We start from the raw sequence: 23,073 nt of genomic DNA, 5'->3' as shown, positions 1-23,073 counted from the left end.
GCAGGCTTCCTGCTGAGCAGGGAGCCTGATGCAGGGCTCATGCCAGAACCCTGGGATCATGACCTTAGCCGAAGGCAGATGCTTAATGACTGAGACACCCAGGCGCCCCAAAACTGCCCTACCTTCTAGAAGTTTGTGCTTTAGCCACTGGATTATAGCACTAGAGAGAAGCATACTGCTAGGTTGGGAAGACCCAGAGTAGAAATGCCATGGATTCCTCAGGGCTTAAGACCCGGCAAACACAAAAACCATGTTTTCAAATGAATAACCGTGAATCACCGGTTTAGAGAGCTGCAGGCCAGCGAGTCCCTCACGTCTAGAGCTCTGTGGTTACGATCCTTGTTTCCCTTTTCTGTGGCAGAAATCTAAAAGGGGAGCCCTGAAACTCTTGATCGGGACTGAGTGAAATGCCATGTTCTGCTTCAGAGCAAGAAACCAGGGTCGTCCACCCACAGAGAGCAGCAGCTGCTCCCGATGGGGAGCTCTGGTGCCCCGCGCTCAGCACTGGGTCGGGCTGATGTGGGGCTGACTGCAGCCTTCAGGCCGAAGTGGGGAGCTCAGGACAGATGTCACCTCCCCGCGGGTGCGGCCATTATCCTTCCTGCTCCTCTACGTCAATTTTGAAGGGGAAGTTTTCTTATGCAAAGTAACTCCTAGGAGCTCTATCAAGAACCAAAAACGTAAAACCCAGCCAAAACCCACCGCCTTCTCAGGAGGCCAAGATAGGACAAGGGGTCCATTGCCTTTGTTGGTTTTGCCTGCACAGGCCAGACAGCAAGGCCATTGCTGGCCCTGGTGCCAGCCAGAGCCCTGACGATGCTGCCTCCCGTGGGGCCCCGAATCCAAGGCACCTGGAAGGGTTATTAGCAGGATTGGAACTCATCCCTCTGCTGGGACTAGATCATAATTACAGTAATTTTCTAACAGAGCTGGGCAGTAGGACTGTTTAATCAGCATCCGACTCCCTTGTGCTCCCAGCCCTCATCACTCAAGGAGAGGAGTGGGATGGCTCTTAAAGAGACAGTGCCCGCCTTTCAGCGCTTTGAACAGATGTGCCCTAATTGGTAGAATATATCTAAGTCTCGTAGCTTATAGCAGGCAGGTTGCATTGCCTCCAACAAACCTCCTCGGGCTCTCACTATTCTGGGCCTTCTGCTCAAGGGACTTGGGTCACGCTGCTGGTGGGCCTGGCTTCCCACACCAACATAGCCACCAGGGGAAGTACATACCCAGGGTTAGAGCACTTATGGGAAGGATCTAAACTAGCAAAATGGATGGCATGAAGGAAGAGGTGCTTGGCTGAGGGCGTGGGGAGGACGTACAGCCACAGATAAGAAATTCTGGCTGGGGGCTTCCCATAATCCAAAGAGTAGAGAAGCATCTCATGTTCCTGCCCTTATGAGGGGTGGGGAGAACCTTAAAGACTTTTGGACAGTCTGAATTCTCACACTCTAGCTTTCCCATCTCTCCCTAGTATTATTCCTGCCCTTTCACTGCTGTGTAAGTCCCCTCTCCTTTGCCTCCTCCTTTGCTGGTGGAAGTGGACCAGGCCCCCCCTGAATGGAAGGGAGATAAAATTATTCACTTTGCTCAATGACTCAGGAGCACTCCTAAAAAGCGTGGCTCTTGTTACCCTTTTGAGCACAAACTGTCCACGTTTATTATATCTTGAGATGTGATGTCCCAGCTTTTAACTCCAAGTCTAGCCATTCCTAAGGTGGAACTGGTTCTTGCCAAGAAGTTATTTCTCTAACAACATGCTAGGACTGGCTCCTGCGGCCCTGTTGGTGAGCCAAATGCATATTTGGTCTTTGCAGCAGTTCCTGGAAGAGTTCTGTAGAGCAGGGAGTAAATGAGAAGAGGTGAGTTGGGAGGGGGGGCTCCCCAAGTGGGCTGAGGAAACCCTCAGGAAAGAAGGGATGGTGGTAAGGAGTAGGGGAAAGGGGATGCTTCTCCACAGCTCAAAGAAAGGTTGCTTTGAGCCGAGTGACTTGCCCTCTACAGAGCTGAGTCCCTGCAGGCAGAGGGCTGCCCAGGAGGCCAGGCTTAGGATCTGTGCCCTGGTGTCACTGAGGAAGTCGCCATCCTGCACCGCGCTGCCTATCTGCTTGGCGTTAGCTGCGTCTCAGCTGGCTGTTCCCGCACAGACATGCAGATGCCACTCCGGGCCCGGACTGAATGCTCCTGTGGCCTCCGTGAGGCAGGCCCGGCGCTGGGCTGTTTCCATCTCCACCTTCGACCCCACTTCCTTCCCATCCGCCTGGCCCACCGTCCTGCTCACCCCTCAGGTGGTAAGAACATCCAGCAAGAGCTGAGGCACAGAAACAGATTCGCAAACGCGGAGCTAACTTAAAGTCCAATCAGACTGTGAAAGAGTCGCGATCACCTCCCAAACGAAGCTGCAGAACGTGTCTAGGACGCGGTGGTGTGCAGCCGAGGCCTAGCAGTCAGGAAACTGAGGACTGCATAGGAGCCCGGATTTCTGCGAATGACTCTGAAGAGCTACTCGGGTGGACTTCTTTTTTCTTCCTTGAGTAGTAGTGGGTTTATTTTCGTTTAAAAACAAAACAAAAAAAAAACTGGGGGAGGAAACCAACAAGAACCTCATCTTACAGAGCTGGGCAAGGACCTCACATGAATATATTCTCCCACCAGCTAAAAACATGCTTTGTAGGGGCGCCCGGCTGCCTCAGTTGGGAGAGCATGTGACTCTTGATCTTGGGGTTGGGAGTTCGAGTTCCATGTCAGGGGTAGAGTTTACTTAAAAAATAAACAAATACATACATTTTAAATGAATAAAAACATGCTTTTTAAGAAACTATGCTCAGCTCAGCTTAGTTTCCTGAGCTAGAAGATGAGCGTAGTGTACTGGACCTGCCCTCTTCATTGGCCACTGAGGTCAAGTAAAATGATGCAAACAAGACCTGCCTCCCCCTACACACACGCACCCTTCCACCAAACTACATGAAACCCATGAGCGTGGCATCGCTCATCCTGGGTAACAAGAGACAACCAGACTTGGGCCACAGAAGTCGCGGTCAGGTGGTGACTACATCAGGCACCAAACCCACCTGGAACCTAAATCCCAACACAAAATACTTTTCGTTCTACGAAAGCTGAGTGCAGCCCAGCCAGCCACTGTCCCCAGTAGCTCCGCATCTTCCCTACAGGAGTCATCGGCCATGGTGGCCGGCCCTTAGCACACATGGGGACAGAGCTAAACGTGAGAGGCAAATGGCGCTGCCTGGAGGGGGAGGAAAATTCAGCTTCGCTCTTTTCCCTGCTAACGCCAGGCCTGTGTTAGAAAAACTCTTCCCTTCTTAGGACGTCTCCTCCCATGGCATACACTCTCAATGGTGCACAAGCAGGGAGGGGATGGCGCCTGGCCTTAGATTAACTGAGCTGCTGTTGTATGTACTGCCGGTAATGGATCATTAAAAAAGCCGGGAGTCAGAAAAATCGCATCCGTGTCTTTGAATGGCTCCTGCTGTCCCAGCAGCCTACCCTGCTGGCACAACTAGCTGCTGAGCGCCGACTCCAGGAAGAAAAGGAGCGAACAGAAGAAGGCCAACCCGGCTTGCTGTTTTTTGGCTGAGTAGGGAATTGACACAGACCACCTCCGGCTCCTGTCTGGAAGTTTCGAGATCAGAGAGCTTCAGGCACAGCTGGGTTCACAGCTGCACCATTTGGAGCCTCGGACTCATTAATATTCATGAGTCATCCCCACCAATCGGCAGAGCGGATGCCATTAGCTTAGCATCTGTCGGGTTTTTGTGAGGGTTGTGGATGGAGTTGTTTTCCCCCCCTTTTAAATGAACTTCTTTTGACATTTTGGATTTGCCTCTGTAGGTTTTCTCCCTCGCCTTGCTCGGCGGCATCATCTAAAGGAGAGGCCCGGGGGAGGCAGGCAGGAAAGAGGGAGGAGCCCCCGCCAGGGCTCTGCATCTGCCTGTTGACAACTTACTTTCTCTCCCAGCACCTGGCACCTCAGACAGGCTGCGAGGACGCAAGCGGCACCAGGTAAATTATACCTAACGCGGCCCGCGCCCGCGACGGCGAGCAAGGCCGGATCCGGGCGCCCCCCCGGGCCGCACCGGGCGGCTCGCCCCACGCGGGAGAGCGGCGGCCCGCGGCGCCCGGATCCGCCGCTTCCACGCTGATAAGTCCATGATTTATGAAAGGAGCGCCTGCCAGCCCGCGCTCCCTCCTCCTCGGCCACAGCTTGTTAGACACAAACGGCGACAACAGTCTTAAATACTCGAGTTTTATTTCAGGCCAAAGCCCCTGGACTCTGAACTTGGTGCCATGACAGGCACAGGCGGGAGGGAAAGAGCCCACAGTCGGGGCGGGGGGGCGGTGCGGCCGGAGCAGGGGGGGCGCGAGCCGGGAGCCCCCCGCGCGGCCCGGGTGCAGAGCCAGGCAGCGCGCCGCCGGCGCTCCTCTCCCGCCAGCTCGGGCTCTCCGCGGAGAGGAATGCGGCGGCCGGAGGGCAGAAGGCCTCATTGTCTGAGCGCGGCGCGCTCATCTCCACCCCCAGGGCCCTCTCTGCAGGCACAAAGCCCTGGCGCCCCATTGGACCGAAGAGACGGCCTCCCTACCGCCCAGCAGAGGGGCACGGTGGGAGCTGAAGCCCTGGGGGCAGGGGGCGGTTACTAAGGGACAAGAGAAGGATTCGAAAAAGAAAGGAGCCCACGCCAACCCTGCAGAAAAGATCCACACATCTCGGCTCTACTAAGCCAGAGAAGACCGTGACAGCCCCGGGACAGCCTTTTCTAACACAAAGCCCCCCAGAGCTGTTGCCTTTCCTCTGGCTTCCACAGGTCTCTTCCAGGGCCCCCGGGGAGCGATGTCATGGGTCTCGGGCCCCTCACAGCCAGGCTGAGGGCTGGGGAGAGGCGGGAACCCCCAGCCAAGGGAGTCACAGCACCGGTGGGTTCAGTGGTCCGTTCAGTGGTATTCGTGAAGGAAAAGCAAGGAGGTGGGAGAACAAACATTCCCCACCGTGGCCAGGAAAGGAGGGAGGCAAGAAGCCAGCCTCCCAGAAACAAAGTGAGCCAAGGGCTGCAGCAAGAACCCAGCCAGTGGGAATACAAATAACACAAGCATTTCTGTCGGGTCAGTATTCAGGACAGCTTAAAAGCAGTCACTTGTGGGTCCCCCCAGACCAGTCAACCTGATGCAATGCTCCCGGGCCCATTAACAAACATCTAAAGAGAGTCAGCTCCCAGAAGAGTAAATATACCCCATATTTCTGTGCAAAACCAACAGCCCACGGGCCTTATGCCTAACTTATAACCGTCCAGTGTTTAATCTATGGAGGAAGCTTGAGGAGTTGTGGCGACCGACCTCTGTGCCACCAACCTGAGCAGAGGCGACCGTAAGACGCTAAGTGGCCCAGCCTCCCCAACACGTACCCTGTGCCCCCTCCCACCCCAGCAAGCCTCCTTGCCGGCATCTTCTCCACCTCGGAGCAGAACCCAGCGCTCGGGCCAGAGATCATTTTTCTAAAACCATTTCTAACTGCCCAGGGTCCAAAGGCACAGCACGGTCCCCTCCCACAGCCCTCCTCAAGGGCTGAAGAGCGGAGGTTCCCTCATCAGGTCTTGCAAAATCACAGCATGATGGTGAGGGGGAGGGCAGGAGAGGGGGGCTTTCCAAGGAAGGAGCTTCAGCGTCAACAACGGGAGCCCACACCTCGAAATGGTCCTTTTCGTCCCTGGGAGGTGGTGAGGGAGAGCTCCTCCTGCCCGATCTTGGAAGAAAGCAGCAACTGGAAAAGAATGGGAAAGGAAAAAGAAGGGCATGAACAGATAAACAAAAATCAGTGGATAAGCCCAGAACAAACGAACGAAAGGTGGTTGAGCCATCCATACAGATGGAATATTATTTGGCCATAAGAAGGAAGGAAGTGCCGACACGGGCACTGCAGTACGGAGGAACCCTGAAAAGAAGCTGAGGGAAAGAAGCTCGTCACAAACGACTGCACATAAGACTCCACTTGTGTGAAGCGTCCAGCATAGGCCAATCCATAGACGCAGAAAGACGAGTGGTCACAGGGGTTAGGAGTTGGGGAAAATGGGGTGTCACTGCTGATGGGTACAAGGTTTCTTTTGGGGTGATAACAACTGGGGTTCTAAATTAAAAACTACTGAACTGTACATTTCAAGGGTGAATTTTATGGTATGTAAACTATATCTCAATAACGTTGTTACTTTAAAATAGGGAGGGGAGAGAAATAAAGAACAACCGAGGCTTCTCTTCTTTTCCCCAGGTTTCAATAGGAGAGCCCGCTACCCAGGGACAGGTTAACCCAGACGCTCAGGCCCTGGCGTGTGAGAGGAGAGAACCACGCGCAGGGAGAACGAGGCCTCTTCTGAGAGCCTACAACGCCGTGACGGTACTTCCTCTATCAAGCGGGCACCTCACTGGCCCAGGTGACAGTAGTCCCAGCCCTCAGTGCCTCAACACAAAGAGAGCTCCAGTTACCTCTTCGGCTGGTCTCCTTTAGCCAGGTGAGAAGAGCCCTGCCTCTCTTCCTGGACCCAGCCACAGTTTGACATAGCGTAGTGAAGAATGGCGTCAGAAACGGTCATGGGGCTTCGGCCCTGGACACAGGCTTCTATCTCGGGCACCGAGAGCTGGCTTTGCAGGAAGAGGTGTAACTGGCTGTCTGACAGGAGGACCACACTCTGCAGGACCCTGGGGCAAACACAGGAGGTAGAGCACAGACTCACCCTAACCAGCTGCCCTCCCCAACCCCCCCACCCCCCGAAGGGCTTCTGGCTTGAGCAAGCACTGAAGGCATGGGGGTGCAAGAAAGGCATCTACCACAAACACGCCTGTCTGTTCGAAGGGGCCATCCTGCCCAGCACCCTCCCCCACCCCGACCGCACCCAGGAGGCAGATGCTAGCCCACCCTCTACTCACTTTTCCAGGAAGTGCTGCAGACCTTGTCGCCGCTTCTCAATGAACTCATCTGAGCTGCCAAAGAAGGAAGACTTCCCAGGAAGTTCAGGTACAGGCCTGTGGGGTCACATAATAGAACACCCAAGATAAGTGTAACATTAAGACAGTCATTCCGCCCCCTGATCAAGGAAATCCCATAGAAAGAGGCATGAATCAAAACAAATAGCTTTTAATAAGGCTGGGGGGGGCTAATATTGACTGCATGCCCCATGGCAGGCACCATGCTAAAGTTTTCACAAACCTTCTTTCATTTACTCCTCCCCAAAACCCCATGGAAAACCTATTGATGTCCCCCATCAGGAGGGAGGAGATAGAATCAGAGAAGTTACTTTCCCGGCATCACAGAGCTAGTAACCAGCAGAGCTGGAACCTGAACCACGTCCACGACTTCAGAACCCCACTAGTGCTGCACTACCTCGTTTATAAAACCCACGCCCGCCGTCAGGTCTTATTTTAAAAACGGAGCAACCTGGACATGGAGGCGTGGAGCATGCTGGGTCCTTGTGTGTAAATCACGACTACCTCTTCCAATCCAAGAAGGCCACATGCTTAGAATTTTTTTCCTAAGATTTCGTTTATTTATTTATTTATTTAGAGAGCACGAGCCGGGGGAGGGGCAGAGGGAGAGGAAAAGAGAATCTCAAGTAGACTCTGCGCTGAGCCAACTCGGGGCTCAGTCTCACAACCCTGAGATCACCACCCGAGCAGAAATCAAGAGTCGGATGCTTAACCCACTGAGCCACCCCGGCGCCCCGCACATGCTCTGAATTTTCTAAAAGCAGCTGAGTTCCAGCAAGGCAGCCACAGACTCTTTCAGTCTCCCTAGCTTCTATGATGAACATATTTAAAAAAAAAAAAAAAAAAAAAAAAACAGGCCAGGGGCGCCTGGGCGGCTCAGTGGATTAAGCATCTGACTCTTAATTTCAGCTCAGGTCGTGATCTCAGGGGTCATGTGATCGAGCCCCAGTTCGAGCTCTGCACTGAGTGTGGAGCCTGCTTAAGATTCTCTCTCTCCCTCTGCTTCGGTTCCTCCCCCACTGTTCATGCTGCCTCTCTCTCTCTCTCTCTCTCTCTCTCAAAAAACATATAGACAAACAGACCAGGGGCGCCTGGGTGGCTCAGTCAGTTAAGCGTCCGACTCTTGATTTCAGCTGGGGTCATGGTCTCAGGGTTGTGAGATCAAGCCCCATACCCAGCTCTGCGCTGAGCACGGAGCCTGTTTGGGATTCTCTCTCTCTCTCTCTCCCTCTGCCTCTCCCCTCCAGCTCACACTCTCTCTCTAAAAAAGCAAAATGAAACAAACGAACAAAAACAACAGGCCAGGTAAGAGAATGCAGGATCTGTCAGAAGTTCCACCTGGCTGTGAGGGCCTGACCCGCGACAGCGGCCTCATCAGTCCCACAGGTTAACTAACTGGACAGGTCACCCACAGGCCACCCGTCAGTGACTGTCCTGCAATGGATCACTGTTCTGCATTGTCTCTACTTTAGGACTTATTTGAGGTGGTGTAAATGAGGAGTGAACAATACTGCTTTTCCTGAGGCTTTCAGTCTGTCATGTCTCTGGGAAAAGGTCTCTGCACAAAAAAGAAAAACAATTAACATTTTTTTTACATGTCAAATGGACAGGAATACCACCGGTCACATAAGTCCGGGCGCTAACAAGTTTCTGATCACGAATGATATGCACATATAAAATGCCAGCAGTACGTCTGTGTAGCCCTAGATGAATATGCATATAAAAAAAGAAAAATATTTTTGATATCTGTATGACTTTGTGAGGTCAAAATACTAGAACTCCGTCTTTACTTTTTACACCGACTTGAAAACATAATTTAAGAACACATTTCTCAATTTCCTAAGTGCCTGACATGTTGCCCAGTTTTCGTTATTGTAAACTCTGGTTCTCCTGCACACGCCAAAAAGCAAGTCCCAGACCCAAGAAAGAAGCGGAAGCAAACTCACACCAAACCAGCATTTCTCTGTAGCTGCTTTCTCAGCCACACGAACTCACGGTAGCGGCGACGCACACAGGACGTCTTGGCAGTAAAGGCCTTGCTGTTGGTCTACAGGAGGAAGTACGTGCAAAAGAAAAAAACCAAGTAGAAAAAGACCAGGTTTACTTCCCATCATCACACTCGCGGAGGATCCAAGCCACCAGGCCACAGTCCTGAGCAGGGGCTCCAACTAGAGTGAGGGGCCGGCAGGCAGCCTGAGAGCAACTGTCTGGCAGTCCCCAAGCTCATTCCTCTCCTCCCCCCTTTTCTTCGGTCTCAGGACTCTCAGAACACCCACAGACAGGTTCCGCCTCAGCACTCGCCCTCAGCCCGGGAGGGTGTTGCCCCAGCATGGAAGTCCGATGCACTTACGTGGAGAAATATCTTATAATCCACATAAGAGTTCCAGGAGCCCTCATTCTGCACGCGGGGGTCCTGAACACGCACGGTGATCGCCTCCTAGAGGGTAAGAAAGGCTCGTTCAGCTTCAGCTCAGCCACCCGGCAAGGCAGCTCTGACAACACAGGGTGCCAGATTTTTCCAGTCAGCACCAACTTTCATTCATGTATGCGTTCAATTCAACAAATATTTAGGGACCACCCGCTGTGTGTCAGGCACTGTTCTGAGGCACTGGGGGCAGAACATGAACAAGGGACGAAAATCCTTGCCCTCATAAATCTGCCATTCAGCTGCATTCCAACAAATGGAGAAGTTAGTCAAAATGGAACCTTATTTCCCAGGAATGGCTTTACTACGGATTTCCTTCTCCTGCCCTCGTTTTGAGCTCATCAGAAGCCCCAAGGTATCACTGTCATTAGAATACCATGGAGCAATGACTGGCATCTTTCCCCAAATCCCACCAAACTTTTACCCACCTGTTTCCTGGAGACCACACGCTTACCTCCTGCTCTTGGTTTTCCAACATCCTACACCAAAAGCCCATTGGAAGAAAACATCTGATGGGGGACAGGGGAACAATCATGGTTAGCATGCTTCTATTCTTATCACTCTTCGCCAAGAAAAATTTTCATTGACTACCCCCCGGGAAAACCCAGACACCTTTTCTTTTGTTTTTGTGTAAAACTTAAGAGGAAGCAAAAAAATCCCCACCACCTTAGCCCAGTGCCAAGCTAAAAGCCCCGGGGGATGTGCCTCCCTTTGCAGACCACAGCTAGGACCCTTAACCACGCCACCTCTAGCCAAAGCATGTTCGGGTCTGGGCAGCGTTCACCTCAGGCAGCCAGAACAGGCGAGCCTGGCCGTCAAACCTTTGTGTGTGAGGACGGCAGGTGAAAGCAGCGGTCCTGTGGGCACACAACACGCCTCTGCAAGTGAGCCTGACACTGCCCCCTCCTGGCGGTTCAGAGCCCACCAAGCCCCACAAACACCCATGCTCCGAAGTCTCTGTCTGGGGAACCAGTCGCCTACCGAGAGGAAAATCATGAGCTGGAGAGTTCCAGGAGCACCCGAGTGGGCTGCCCGGTGGCGACCTTCCCTTACCTAACCTGTTCTCCGGAACCCACGCCAATGGTTCCAATCATTTCCTCTCTCGACACGCTATCCGGCTTGTACCTCTGCCCAAGCACCCCACAGCTGCACGGGTCAGCTCGGGATGTTTTCCGCTCCTTTGTAAAGATTCATTAAAGCCTAAGCCTCTGATTTCCCCCAATGTGGCCGTTTACATGTGCAGCGACATCGCCCACTCCGACAACGGGACCATGAAGCCTCCAGCACAGGGTTACTCCAGTCCAAAGGGGCCCATGATGTCACCTTCTGTTAAAATACAGCACTAATCTTGCTACTCCTAGAACCACTCCAACAGCATCCACCCTGGCTGCCGCCTCCACCCCCTTCTCCTCTCTTAAGAGCGGAACAATAAGGTTTAATTTCCCTTTCCAATTTACCTTGAAATGAAAACTGACTTCAGCCAATATGTACTGCCAACAAATGATCCAGGCTGGCTCCTGGGAAAACAAGACTATCTCGAAGCTCCCCCTCTCCTCCCCCCATGCCCATTCACACACCCACTCATTTTTACAGTCCTACAATTAATTTTAAACACATGCTCTTATTAGTTCTGCCTTGCCATTAGAACAGTGTGTAATGAGTTCCCTTCTATTTTATGTTTTGCTAACACAAGGCTAACGTTTCAAGAGAAGGGGAACTCATTTACACCACAAAATTAGCAGAGCAAACAGCTTTCCCAATTCTTTCCAGTACACCAGAAGATCTCTCCACACTTAGCCACCGCACACACAGACCAAACTGCCTGGGGGATGACGGGACTGGGCTACACCGTTGAGCAAAGCAGAGGTTTTGCGGCAGCAATGCCATCTTTGCACTTCTGCTGACAATCTGATTTTTCATCTGATGCAGGCACCATCACAAAGGGCAATTCCAATTCCTTAACAACCAATGTGCAATCTCCCGATGTAAACAATCGAACGGCTATGACCGAAAAGAACAGGCCGACTCATAAACAATTAACCACCTCAGGTTAAAAAAAAATTTTGTTCTCTTCTCTTTTCAGGCAGTTGGTAAATTGCCAACACAGGAACAGAGAGTTGAATATTCTGACGTGTCTTTTCACAAAAGTAACGATTGGCAAGATGACAAGGAAGTCATAGTCGTCCACACACTCAGGGGCGCTGACACATCTCCCGTGCCTTGAAAGGTTTGCCAAATTCAGGACCATAATTTAGTGACTACGAGGCCATGATTCTCTGGCTCAAGACGAGTGTGTCTAGGGCCCTGAACTCCCTCCTGCACGAATTCCTCTCCTTTCTTTTGGGGCTAAAGCCACTTAGACACAAATAGCTATAAACTGGCTTAAAAAAAAAATCCTAGCACCTCCCCCCAAGGGGCTGTATACTTAAATCTAAGTTTAGAAGGCACTAACAAAGTTTCCATTGTAACTTTCCCTTAAAAACACCGGACACTGGGACAAATACAAAAACCTAGACTCCAAGTCATAATTTCTAGCAATTACCATTCTCCATCAGCTTCCTCCACATAGATGCCACTCCTCAGGAGGAAATGAAGCTCACTTCTGCCCGTGGAGAGGAAGAAGGAAGTTCCTAATGTTAGCTTGTGATCTGGGAGATGGATCGGCGTCATGCAAATAAGGGTAAGTCAGCGATCCTCGGCTACCTACGCATCTCACTCTGCACTAACTGCATTTCCTGGGTCCTTTCAATCACAGCTGAAGCTTCCTTTACTTTCTCCACCTGTGCCACCACCGATCTCTCTGGGAAGAACCCAGTTGTTTGCTCTTGACAAAGCAGATTCCTTGTGAAGTTTTCCTGTGTCCTAACAATTCAAGGTAGCAATTCAGGCTTTCGCACCAGCATTTTCACTCCCATTTAAACGACTTCAAAAGACAGGTTAAAAAACAAATCAGGTGATAAAAATCTGTTGAGCCACCAAGCCTCCTCTTCCTTCTTACTCATTCTTGAGCCCTTGGAGCCTGATGGCAACTCAAAAAGCTCTCCTTCCTAAACACCCACAGGTGGGAGAGGATGCTCCCTTTTCTGACCAAGTTCTGTATGTTCCCAGCCAAGCAACTCTGCTCCATGCTTCTGTCCGTCTGTAACTCGCCACTCCTTACACTTGGAAGGTAAATCACAAAGGCGACCACAGTCTAGCGCAAGAGCCCGCCTCTGTCCCGTGAAATATTTGTCATTACTCCTAGCCCCAGCCGTTTCGGTAAATGTCGCCAAACTCTGGCCACTCCTCCTCCATTCTTCACGAACTAGGAGCAGAAGGGTCCCACGACCCTTCTTCTCCTTTGACTATTAAGCTTAGGAAGTGGAAAAGAAAGATGCTTTCTACTTTAAAAAACAAATGAAAAAGCCGGGTTTCCTTCCTTGGATCCGGAGCAAGCACCCGCCTCCATCCTGGGAGGTGAGACAGCCTCTTCCCTGAGATGTCAAGCGAGATCCCCACCCCCAAACGCCACCACTGACGCTCAAGCCGCGCTTGAGAGCAGCACCCAGTCCCCGCGGCCCCGCCCACGACCCCTCACCTGAGAGCAGCACCCACTCCCCACAGCGACACCGCCAGCGCCGCACCATATAGCCAAAGTCTCGGCTTCTCCTTCCGGGTGAGTGGCCGGTGTCCCGGTGCACGACGGGAGAGGGCTCCCGGCAACGCCAATCCCGGGTGTCCAGGACGCCCCGCCCCTGCAGGCCCGAGCTCTCAGTGGCGATCCCGGCTCCCGAGGCGGTGCGCTCGGCCCCGCCCGGCTCGGGCCGGAGTCCAGAAACCCTAAGACTCACTTGGGACACTGGAGGGTGGACGCGGGTGAGGAGAGGAGAAGAGGCTCTGACGGCCAATCCGGAGCCGTGTCCCGCCCATCGTTGTCAGGCCCAGCCAATCAGGCCCAGGGAGCGTTATTAAAGGTCCAAAGGAGGGTCCCCGGAGCCGAGAGGTGTGAAGAAGCTGTCTCCGATATTTCTGTCTGGCCGAGGGCCGTCCGGACGGTGGGAGGATCGGGGAAGAAGACGCCCACATTCCTGGAGCTTCGCAAAGTCCCGAGAGCTTCCCCATTTGAACCCCGTGGGTTGCAGTTCCCCCGCGGAGTTATCGAAGGCGTCCCAACTCACGTTGGTAAAACCACAGACTGTCACGGCGAAAAGGAACTGAGATGGCCCAGCAAACACCGCGTTCACTCGCGGAAACAAGTCCAAAGAAGGATTGTGCAGCCAGTTAGGGAAAAGAAAATACGTTGAATATGATGATTTTTACGTTGTTGAAAGTCTTTTAACAACCTGTTAAAAGATCATTTTTGCGAAGATATTATCAAGGAAAAAGTCAGGGTCACAAAACACAAGCTCTGGAGTTACGCGGCCTGAGTATGATACCCAGCACTGCACTGGACCATGGGGCTTTCCACTGAACTCAAAGCTTTGTAAACCTTAAGTCTCCTCATCTGTAGAATGGAGACTATTGTGCAAATCTCAAAGCAGAGTTTCTCAAACGTTTTAGTCTCAGGATCCCTTTACATTTTTTTTTTTTTAAGTAAATTATACGCCCAACCTGGGGCTGGAACTCACCACCCCAAGATCAAGAGTCGCATGCCCTAAGGACTCAACCAGCCAGGGGCCCCCACATTCTTAAAAATTGATTCTAAGAGTGTTTGTTTAGGGGCGCCTCGGGGGCTCAGTCTGTTAAGCGTCTACCTTTGGCTCAGGTCATGATCTCAGGTCCTGGGATCCAACCCCAAGTTCCCCAAGTCGGGCTCCGGGCTCAGTGGGGAATCTACTTCTCCCTGCCTTCTGTCTCCCCCACCCCCACCCCCGCGCACGCTCGCGCTCTCTCTCTCTCTCTTTCTCGAAAAAAAAAGAAGACTGTTTATGTGGGATATTTACCAAAGTAAAAATTAAAATTGAGAAATTAAAAAGCATGTCTTGGGGCGCCTGGGTGGCTCAGTCGTTAAGCGTCTGCCTTTGGCTCAGGGCATGGTCGGGGGTCCTGGGATGGAGCCCCGCATGGGGCTCCTGCGCTGGGAGCCTGCTTCTTCCTCTCCCACTCCCCCTGCTTGTGTTCCCTCTCTCACTGGCTGTCTCTCTCTCTGTCAAATAAATAAATAAAATCTTTAAAAAAATAAATAAAAAATAAATAAAAAGGCTGTTTTAATTTACATAAATTAATAATAAACCAATATATTTTAATATATATTATGAAATATAGCTACACCTCCCCCACCAAATTATAGAGTAGCACTGCACTACAATTTTGCAAATCTCTTTAATGTCTGGCTTAATAGAAGACAGCTGGATTCTCATATTCGCCTCCCCATTCTCTCTGGTTCGCGGTGTTATTTTGGTCTAGGAAATGAAGAAAATCCGGTCTCACAGAGATACATAGTTAGAAAAGGAAGGGATATTTTTAGCCAATAACTGTGGATACTTTATGATACTAGCAAAACTCAACAAACGGCAAAATTTTTTAATGGGGGGGTGAAGAGAGGGAATCCCAAGTAGGCTCCACACCCAGCACAAGCCCAAAGAGGGGCTCCATCTCACAACGCCGAGATCATGACCTGAGCGGAAATCAAGACTCAGGCGCTTAACAACTGAGCCACCCAGGAGCCCCAATTTCTTAAAGATTAGTGGCCTGGGCGCCTTGCTCAGGTCATGATCTCAGGGTCTTCCACTGATCCCTGTGATGGGCTCCCAGCTCAGTGGAGAGTCTGCTTCCCCCCCCCACTGCCCCTCCCCCTCCCCCTGTTCGTGTGTGCTTGCTCTCTCTCTCAAATAAATAAATAAAATCTTAAAAAAAAAAAAAAAAGATTAGTTGCAATAGGGAATCTGAAACCACTTGGAAAATATTGATTTACTGAATTATGCCGATCTTCCAAATACTGATGAATTTCACTATTCAACATAAAAAAATCACGTTAATTATAATCATCATTGATCTCCACAGGAAAATCCTGGGAAGCTGTCAAGCTCACTTTGGTGGATACCACCTTTTCTAAAACTGCAATTTTTTTCTTGAAAGCTCAAATTTTGGGGTGCCTGGGTGGCTCAGTCAGTTAGGCATCTGACTTCAGGTCATGATCTCAGGCCCCTGAGATGGACCCCCAAGTTGGGTTCCCTGTTCAGTGGGGAGTCTTTTTCTCCCTCTCCCTCTGCCCCTCCCTCCCACTTGTTCTCTCTGGCTCTCTCTCTCACTCTCAAAGAAAGAAAAAAAGAAAGAATCTTAAAAAAAAAACACTCAAATTTTATCATTGACAAAAATACTTTGAAGCCATTTTTCCTTGAAGTGTCAGTCTCATTCCATTCAAATATTCAAGTCTGAATAACCACAGTTTCCCTGTCATTCTTTCAAACAAAAATGGTGTCCTAAAGCCCACAGCCATACCATCTTGAGCACCCCTGATCTCAGAAACTAAGCAGAGTCAGCCCTCGTTAGTACTTAGATGGGAAAAACGGTGTTCTATGAAAAAAAAAGCCGACAGTTCTGCTCCTACGTCTCAGTCACACAACAATCTGTGTCAGTAAGAAGCAGTAGTGTTTTACGTACACCTTCTATTTCATTACACAGAACATTGAAAATATGTATATTCCAGACAAGAGATTTCACAAAATTAGTAATCTGTACTGCTTCATAAAGGATAGTCTGAGTGGAAGTGGTGTTTTTTTTTTAAGATTTTATGTTTAAGTAATCTTTACACCCAACGTGGGGGTTCAAACTCACAACCCTGAGACCAAGAGTCACATGCTCTACTGACTGAGCCCAAAAGTGACTTCTTCGTTCTTTTATCGCATAGGCGTGGCAGGGAAGAATAGGACGACTCCAGCACGAGTTGGGGCTGCACTGCCCCGATTCACACCAAGGTGCCAGCAATTTCACCCCGTTACCTTTGCACCCTCAGTGAAAATGTAAACACAGTGAAAAATATTATTATGAAAATAGTTTCAGGGCGCCTGGGTGGCTCAGTTGGTTGAGCGTCTGCCTTCGGCTGGGGTCATGATGGGATCGAGCCCCACATCAGGGCTCCCTGCTCAGCAGGGAGGCTGCTTCTCCCTCCCTCTGCCTCTTCCTTTTGTGCGCGTGCTTTCTCACTCTCTCTCTCAAATAAATAAAATCTTTGAAAGAAAGAAAGAAAGAAAGAAAGAAAGAAAGAAAGAAAGAAAGAAAGAAAGAAAAAGAAAGAAAGGAGGAAAGAAAGAAAAGAGAGAGAGAAAGAGAGAGAGAAAGAGAGAGAGAAAGAGAGAGAAAGAGAGAAAGAAAGAAAAAGAAAATAGTTTCAACCTTACAGACTCCCTGAAACTCTCAGGCACTCCCAGTCTGTGGACGACACGTGGAGAACCAAAGAATACATCTGCGAATATTCATTCGACGAATATTCGTTGAGCCTTTCTAGGGACACTGTTTTAGGCAGTATGAATAAATCAGTGAACCCAACAGGAAAATACCCTGACCTCCTGGAGCTTGTAAGTAATATAAGGGCTTAGCATCATTACCTCACATATTACTCGATTTTTTTTTTTTTTTTTTGAGAGAGAGAGTGCATGCACGTGCCCAGTGGGGGGAGGAGGGCAGAGGCAGAGAAAGAATCTCAAGCAGGCTCCACGCTCCGCACAGAGCTTGACGTGGGGCTTGATCTCAGGACCCTGGGATCATGGCCTAAGCGAAAATCAAGAGTCGGATGTTTGACTGAGCCACCCAGGCACCCCCTCAATAAATATTTTTAAATAAATTTATGGAACAATTGCAATGTAATACAAGTTTCTCACTCAGTGCCATATCTTGACCTTATTTTTCAACAATAATGTCTAACACTTGATAATGGGGCCAATCTTTATTATACCTGAAATGCTAGTACCTCTCCAGGCAGTTATCATGCTGAATGAGAAAATCAATCAATGTCAGGGCTACGGGTGCGTGATTTGAGATGTGTAGGTTTTTTTCTTTTTTTTTTAATTATTTATTTCTTTATTAGACAGAGACAGCCAGCGAGAGAGGGAACACAAGCAGGGGGAGTGGGAGAGGAAGAAGCAGGCTTCCAGTGGAGGAGCCTGATGTGGGGCTCGATTCCAGAACGTCAGGATCACGCCCTGAGCGGAAGGCAGAAGCTTAACGACTGCGCCACGCAGGCGCCCCTGAAACGTGTAAGTTTTAATTAGAGTCTAGTAACTACCAGGAAGTCACGTGAAAATCAAACTGACCAGGGGAGGTAAGAAAGGCAGATAGCTCTTAAGTATATTTGCCTTTTTTTAAAAAAAGATTTTATTTATTTATTTGAGAGAGAGAGAGTGAGCAAGACAGAGAACACAAGCACGGGGAGCTGTAGAGGCAGAGGGAGAAGCAGACTCCCCACTGAGCAAGGAGCAGGATGCGGGACTTAATCTCAGGGTCCTGGGATCCGGACCTGAGCTGAAGGCAGCCGCTTAACCGACTGAGCCACCCAGGCCGCCCCCCCCCCACCCCGTATATTTGCCTTTTAAAAGAGAGTACTTGTTAATGCCAAATGAATAAATCTTTAACAATAGAATGTCAAGTAGTAGTCAAAATGAAACAAAGAATCTCACACGTTAGAAGATGACTACTGTCAAAGAAACTGAAAACAACAAGTATTTTCGGGGATGTGGAGAAACTGGAACCCCTGTGCGCTCTTGGAGGGAATGTAAATAGCACAGCCACCGTGGAATGCGGTTTGGCAGTTCCTCAAAAAATTAAAAATGGAACTAACATATGATCCAGCAATTCTACTTCTGGAACTGTAGAAGTGTTCAACAAAAAATGGACCCAAAAGGGAGTCACTTGTGCTAAACCCTTGTCAGTAAACCAAGACTTAAAATCTAACCTAATTGCTGTTTCGGCCCCTCCCAGGAATGTAATCTTCACTGGTCAGTCTAGTGAGATAACCTTGTCAGCACCAGGGAGATAATCTGCCTGAAAGACCCCTTCCATCTCCTGAAGAAAGATACCCAATTTTTCCCGTCCCTGCCCCCGTTTCTCTATAAAAGCCTTCCGTTTTGGGGTACCTAGCTGGCTCAGTTAGTAGGGCATGCAACTTTTGATTTCAAGCCCCATGTTGGCTACAGAGATTACTTTTAAAAAAGTCTCCCGTTTTGTATGCTCTTCAGAGCTCCTTTCTATTTGTTAGATGGGATGCTGCCCAATTCATGAATCATTGAATAAAGCTAATTTAATCTCTAAATTTACTTAGTTGAATTTTTGTCTTTTAACATCCAGAATTGAAAGAAGTGTCTCAAGAGATACCTGCACACCCGCGCTCCGAGGAGCATCAATTGCAATAGCTAACATGTGGAAGCAAACGACGGTCCGACAGTGGATGCATGGATAAGCAAAATGTGATGTATACATGCAATGGGATATTCTTCAGTCTCAAAAAAGGGGGGGGGGGATTCTGACACAGGCTGCAATGCATGAGCCTTGAGAACAGTATACTACATGTAAAGCTGGTCACAAAAGGGCAAATACTGTGTGATCCCACTTATATGAGATTCTTCGTGTAGTCCAAATCTTAGAAAGTACAATGATAGCTGCCAGAGGCTAGGGGAAGGAGGAATGGGGAATTTTCATTTAATGGGTATGGAGTTTCAGTTCTACAAGTTGAAAAGAGTTCTGGAGATGGATGATTGTGATGGTTGCACAACATTGGAGTGCATTTTTTTTATTGTTTTTTTTTAAAGATGTTATTTATTCGACAGAGATAGAGACAGCCAGTGAGAGAGGGAACACAAGCAGGGGGAGTGGGAGAGGAAGAAGCAGGCTCATAGCAGAGGAGCCTGATGTGGGGCTCGATCCCATAACGCCGGGATCACGCCTGAGCCGAAGGCAGACGCCTAACCGCTGTGCCACCCGGGCGCCCCCATTGGAGTGCATTTAATACCACTGAATTGTATACTTAAAATAGTTCGGATTGGGGCGCCTGGGTGGCTCAGTTGATTAAGGGTCTGCCTTTGGCTCCGGCCATGATCTCAGGGTCCTGGGATGGAGCCCCACGTCGGGCTCCCTGCTCAGTGTGGAGCCTGCTTCTCCCTCTCCCTCTGCCCCTCCCCCTGCTCGATATCTCACTCTCTCCAATCAATAAATAAATCTTAAAAAAATAATAATAAATACAATAAAATGGTTCAGATGGTAAATTTTATGTTATGCATATTTTACCATCATTTTAAAAATTGGGGGAAAAAATGAAACAGAATTTCAGACAGGAGGGAAGAAAATATTTCAAAAGTGCTGAACTTTCCCCCACTCCTTAAATCACATGAGAAGCAGCTATCGGCTGTGCCTAAGACAGCTACTGTTTATAAGTGCCGGTATCTGGCATTGCCCTCATACATTACGGTCCATCCCACAGATATGCTGCAAGTTAGGTCTTAAGTAATGTTTTCATGTTTCAGATTTTTGTGTTGGCCAAAGGCACAGAGAGGTTAAGGAGCTTGTTCGAAGTTACACAGCAGACAAAAAGTAGAGACAGAATTGAATCCAGTTCAGCCTGATTCCAAGTCTTCGTTCCTTTTGGCAGCATCCAACTTCCTCTCTTCCCCACGTTCTTGGTGATTTTAGGAACTTCATGTGAGAGACTTCCTGTGGGCATCAGCATTGTGACTTCAAACGTTGTCTTGAGCAAGATTATGACTGAGTTGCCATTACCCTTAGAAGGGAAAGAAACTCTGAGGGTCTGAATAACTTAAAATGCCACCATTCTTATGGGAAGAGAAAAGAACTAAACCTATTTGATCCTAAAAGATTTTTTTAAAAAGATATTGTTATGCAGAAACTTTAGGCTTGAGAGTTTGACGTTCATCCCTGGCAGAATTCCAGACTAGATTATGAGCAAGACAGCTCTGGGTTGATTACAGATTAGCGTAAACCAGTGGCGCTCTGCTACCCGAGAAGAAAAGGTGAACTTTGACTCCCTTAATTCAAGAACGGTGTAGAGCGTCTGGGCAGTGATGATTCCCTGTACTTTGAAATACCCATATAGGGGCGCCTGGGTGGCACAGCGGTTAAGCGTCTGCCTTCGGCTCAGGGTGTGATCCCAGTGTTATGGGTTCGAGCCCCACATCAGGCTCCTCCGCTATGAGCCTGCTTCTTCCTCTCCTACTCCCCCTGCTTGTGTTCCCTCTCTCGCTGGCTGTCTCTATCTCTGTCACATAAATAAATAAAATCTTTAAAAAAAAATGAAATACCCATATAAAGAGCCAGAATTTACTAACAAACTGTATATGTTAGACCTGAAACTGTTTTCCTATGACGTAGGTTTAAGAAAACGGTGACGTTTAGCCTAGCGAAGTAAGACCGTGGGGAGCATAAAGGCTGAATTTCAATACTAGAAGGATCCTATGAAAGAGGAATTAGGTTTACAGAACACGACTGTGCGCAACCACACACCCAGAATTAGGAGGAATTGGTGGTATTTACATGGGGAAGCAGAACGCAGCTCAGTATGAGGAATTAGGGATGACAGCACTTCACGTGAGCAGAATTACAGTTTGGAGGTTTTATGTAACATCAAACTTCAATTCTACCCCCTTCTTGCTGAATGCCCCTGGTCAGATTATACAACCTCTGAGTCTTTACCGTAGTATGGAAATAGTAATCCCCACTTCTCAGTATTGTTTAGGATTAAATAACATTAATCAAGGCCTTAACAGAATTCCTAGTGCTGGGGTGAGTAGCAATCATAGTAGCTAATATTATTAGAACTAATTTTATCATCATTACAATTATTAAAAACAAAATAAGACACTTTAGGAGAGAGTGAGTAGAGGGATTTGTGCCTCTTCCTGGACACCCAACCCAAATGTCTCAGGAAGAATTGCCCTCTTCTCTGTGCTCTCATGGCTCTTTTAGCAAAAGTATTACGATATTGTTGGGCTGCATTTCTTACATGGCAATTCTCCAGAGCCCTGCACAGTGCCTGGCTCAGCAAAACTGTTATGTAAATACAGGTTCCTGCACTCTGAGGTTGAGTAAGGTAGACTGGTTGCCTTTCTTCTTTACCTCTGATCAGGCGAATATTTGAATATTCAAAATAAGGAAGAAAAAAAGTCATATTCTGGTAGTTCTATTTATTTTTTAAGATTTTATTTATTTATTTGACACACAGAGGGAGAGAGAGCACAAGCAGGAGGAACGGCAGGTGGAGGGATAGGGAGAAGCAGGCTTTCGCTGAGCAAGGAGCTGGAAGGGTGGCACCATCCCAGGACCCTGAGATCATGCCCAGATCTGAAGGCAGACGCTTAATCGACTGAGACACCCAGGCATCCCTGGTAGTTCCATTTAGTTCCTGATTATTATTATTATTTTTAAAGATTTTAGTTATTTATTTGATGGAGGGAGAGACAGCCAGCGAGAGAGGGAACACAGTCAGGGGGAGTGTGAGAGGAAGAGGCAGGCTCCCAGCAGAGGAGCCTGATGTGGGGCTCGATCCCAGAACGCTGGGATCACGCCCTGAGCCGAAGGCAGACGCTTAACGACTGAGCCACCCAGGCGCCCCTATTTAGTTCCTGATTAGATAGAAAATGAATAAAGGGGGGGGGGAGGAAACTACCCATAAATCTGATGTGAAGAAAAGAGATGAAGGAAAGATTAATCACCTCCACTTTCCATCAGGTAGGAGAAGAACATTTCATTAATTCACTTAATCATTTATTCAACCAATATTGCTTGACAACTGCATGCCAGGGACTGTACTGGACACCAGGTATAGAGTGGTGAACAACACAAGGCGAAATTTCTGCCCTTACGGGAGTTTCGAGAACAGCAAATAGATTTTTTTTAAAACTTTTTTGATTTATTTATTTATTTGAGAGAGAGAGCTCACAGAAGGAGAGGGAGAAGCAGATTCTCTGATGAGCAGGGAGCCCGATGTGGGGCTCGATCCCAGGACGCTGGGATCATGACCTGAGCCGAAGGCAGACGCTTAACTAAACTGAGCCACCCAGGCGCCCCAACAGCAGGTAGATATTAACTAATGACAATAAAATGGGGTGAATGACATGAGAGACTGAATTTCCAATATGAACAGATTTGGGGACAGCGATATAGTTGAAAGCAGGAGAACTAAACCGTTTGTCTCAAAGAATAACAAGCGTGGTTTTTACCTATTTCTAAGTTTTGAGAGGTGGCTGGGTGAGGAGTGCTCATGAGATAAGGGGGTTCTGCGCTAGAGTTCTCCCTTGGCACAGCCAGTGAAAAGGGAAGTTCGGGATGCCATGATGACAACTACCAAGGGGGACCTAATCTAGTCTAAAGCGTCAGGCAAGACTCGAAGGGGAAGTAGGATTTTTACAGAAATTTGAGGCAAAAATTGAAGATTATGGAGATTATTGGAGATTCGATAAAGCTCTGTTGAGAAACCTATTTAGATTAAAAAATTTCGAGGATGTGAATGTCCAGAACTGGTTGATTTTTCGGACCAAGCATTATGGGGCTCGCTTGTAAAAGCACAGGTTCTAATTCTCTAGGCGGCAACGTTCTAAACTAAAACTCGCTCCGGCGCTTGTATAAAAAACTAAAACTCCCCGAAACCCTCGCAAACTCCGCGTGGCGACGTAGGACGCGCGCGGCACTTCGGGTCTTGTAGTCTGGGACGGACTCCGAGTCCCATACTGCTGTGCGGAGGG

The 23,073-nt window shown here is 49.0% G+C and overlaps 1 protein-coding gene across 2 annotated transcripts; it reads right to left on the bottom strand.

Moving 5' to 3' along the window:
• Positions 1 to 4,253: 4,253 nt before the first annotated feature.
• On the bottom strand, positions 4,254 to 13,142 carry SNX11 (sorting nexin 11). 2 transcript variants are annotated; one of them, XM_008688330.2, is made up of 7 exons: positions 12,987 to 13,142; positions 9,864 to 9,918; positions 9,335 to 9,421; positions 8,931 to 9,031; positions 6,928 to 7,023; positions 6,487 to 6,699; positions 4,254 to 5,770 (listed from the first exon to the last, which is right to left on the bottom strand). In XM_008688330.2, exons 2-7 carry the CDS (start codon positions 9,903 to 9,905, stop codon positions 5,497 to 5,499), a joined length of 813 nt encoding a protein of 270 aa, XP_008686552.1. In that variant the 5' UTR covers positions 9,906 to 9,918; positions 12,987 to 13,142; the 3' UTR covers positions 4,254 to 5,496. The 2 variants fall into 2 exon arrangements, with proteins under 2 accessions (XP_008686552.1, XP_008686562.1); XM_008688340.2 differs by lacking the exon at positions 12,987 to 13,142 and adding an exon at positions 10,867 to 10,936.
• Positions 13,143 to 23,073: the final 9,931 nt, after the last annotated feature.

This window comes from Ursus maritimus, unplaced genomic scaffold, assembly GCF_017311325.1.
Source record: "Ursus maritimus isolate PB19 unplaced genomic scaffold, ASM1731132v1 scaffold_24, whole genome shotgun sequence".
In the NCBI taxonomy this organism is placed as follows: Eukaryota; Metazoa; Chordata; class Mammalia; order Carnivora; family Ursidae; genus Ursus; species Ursus maritimus.
The sequence above is the reverse complement of the archived record's forward strand: the minus strand, read 5'-3'. Positions and strand labels throughout refer to the sequence as shown.

What these genes read in the sequence shown, in the direction of transcription:
- SNX11 (XM_008688330.2), bottom strand. Translation starts at nt 9,905, where the DNA reads ATGGGCTTTTGGTGTAGGATGTTGGAAAACCAAGAGCAGGAG. An exon ending in CAGAGAAATGCTGGTTTGGT is followed by an intron (nt 7,024 to 8,930) that starts GTGAGTTTGCTT and finishes GTGACCCCACAG; the next exon opens with GCCTGTACCTGAACTTCCTG. An exon ending in AAAGGAGACCAGCCGAAGAG is followed by an intron (nt 5,771 to 6,486) that starts GTAACTGGAGCT and finishes ATTCTTTTCCAG; the next exon opens with TTGCTGCTTTCTTCCAAGAT.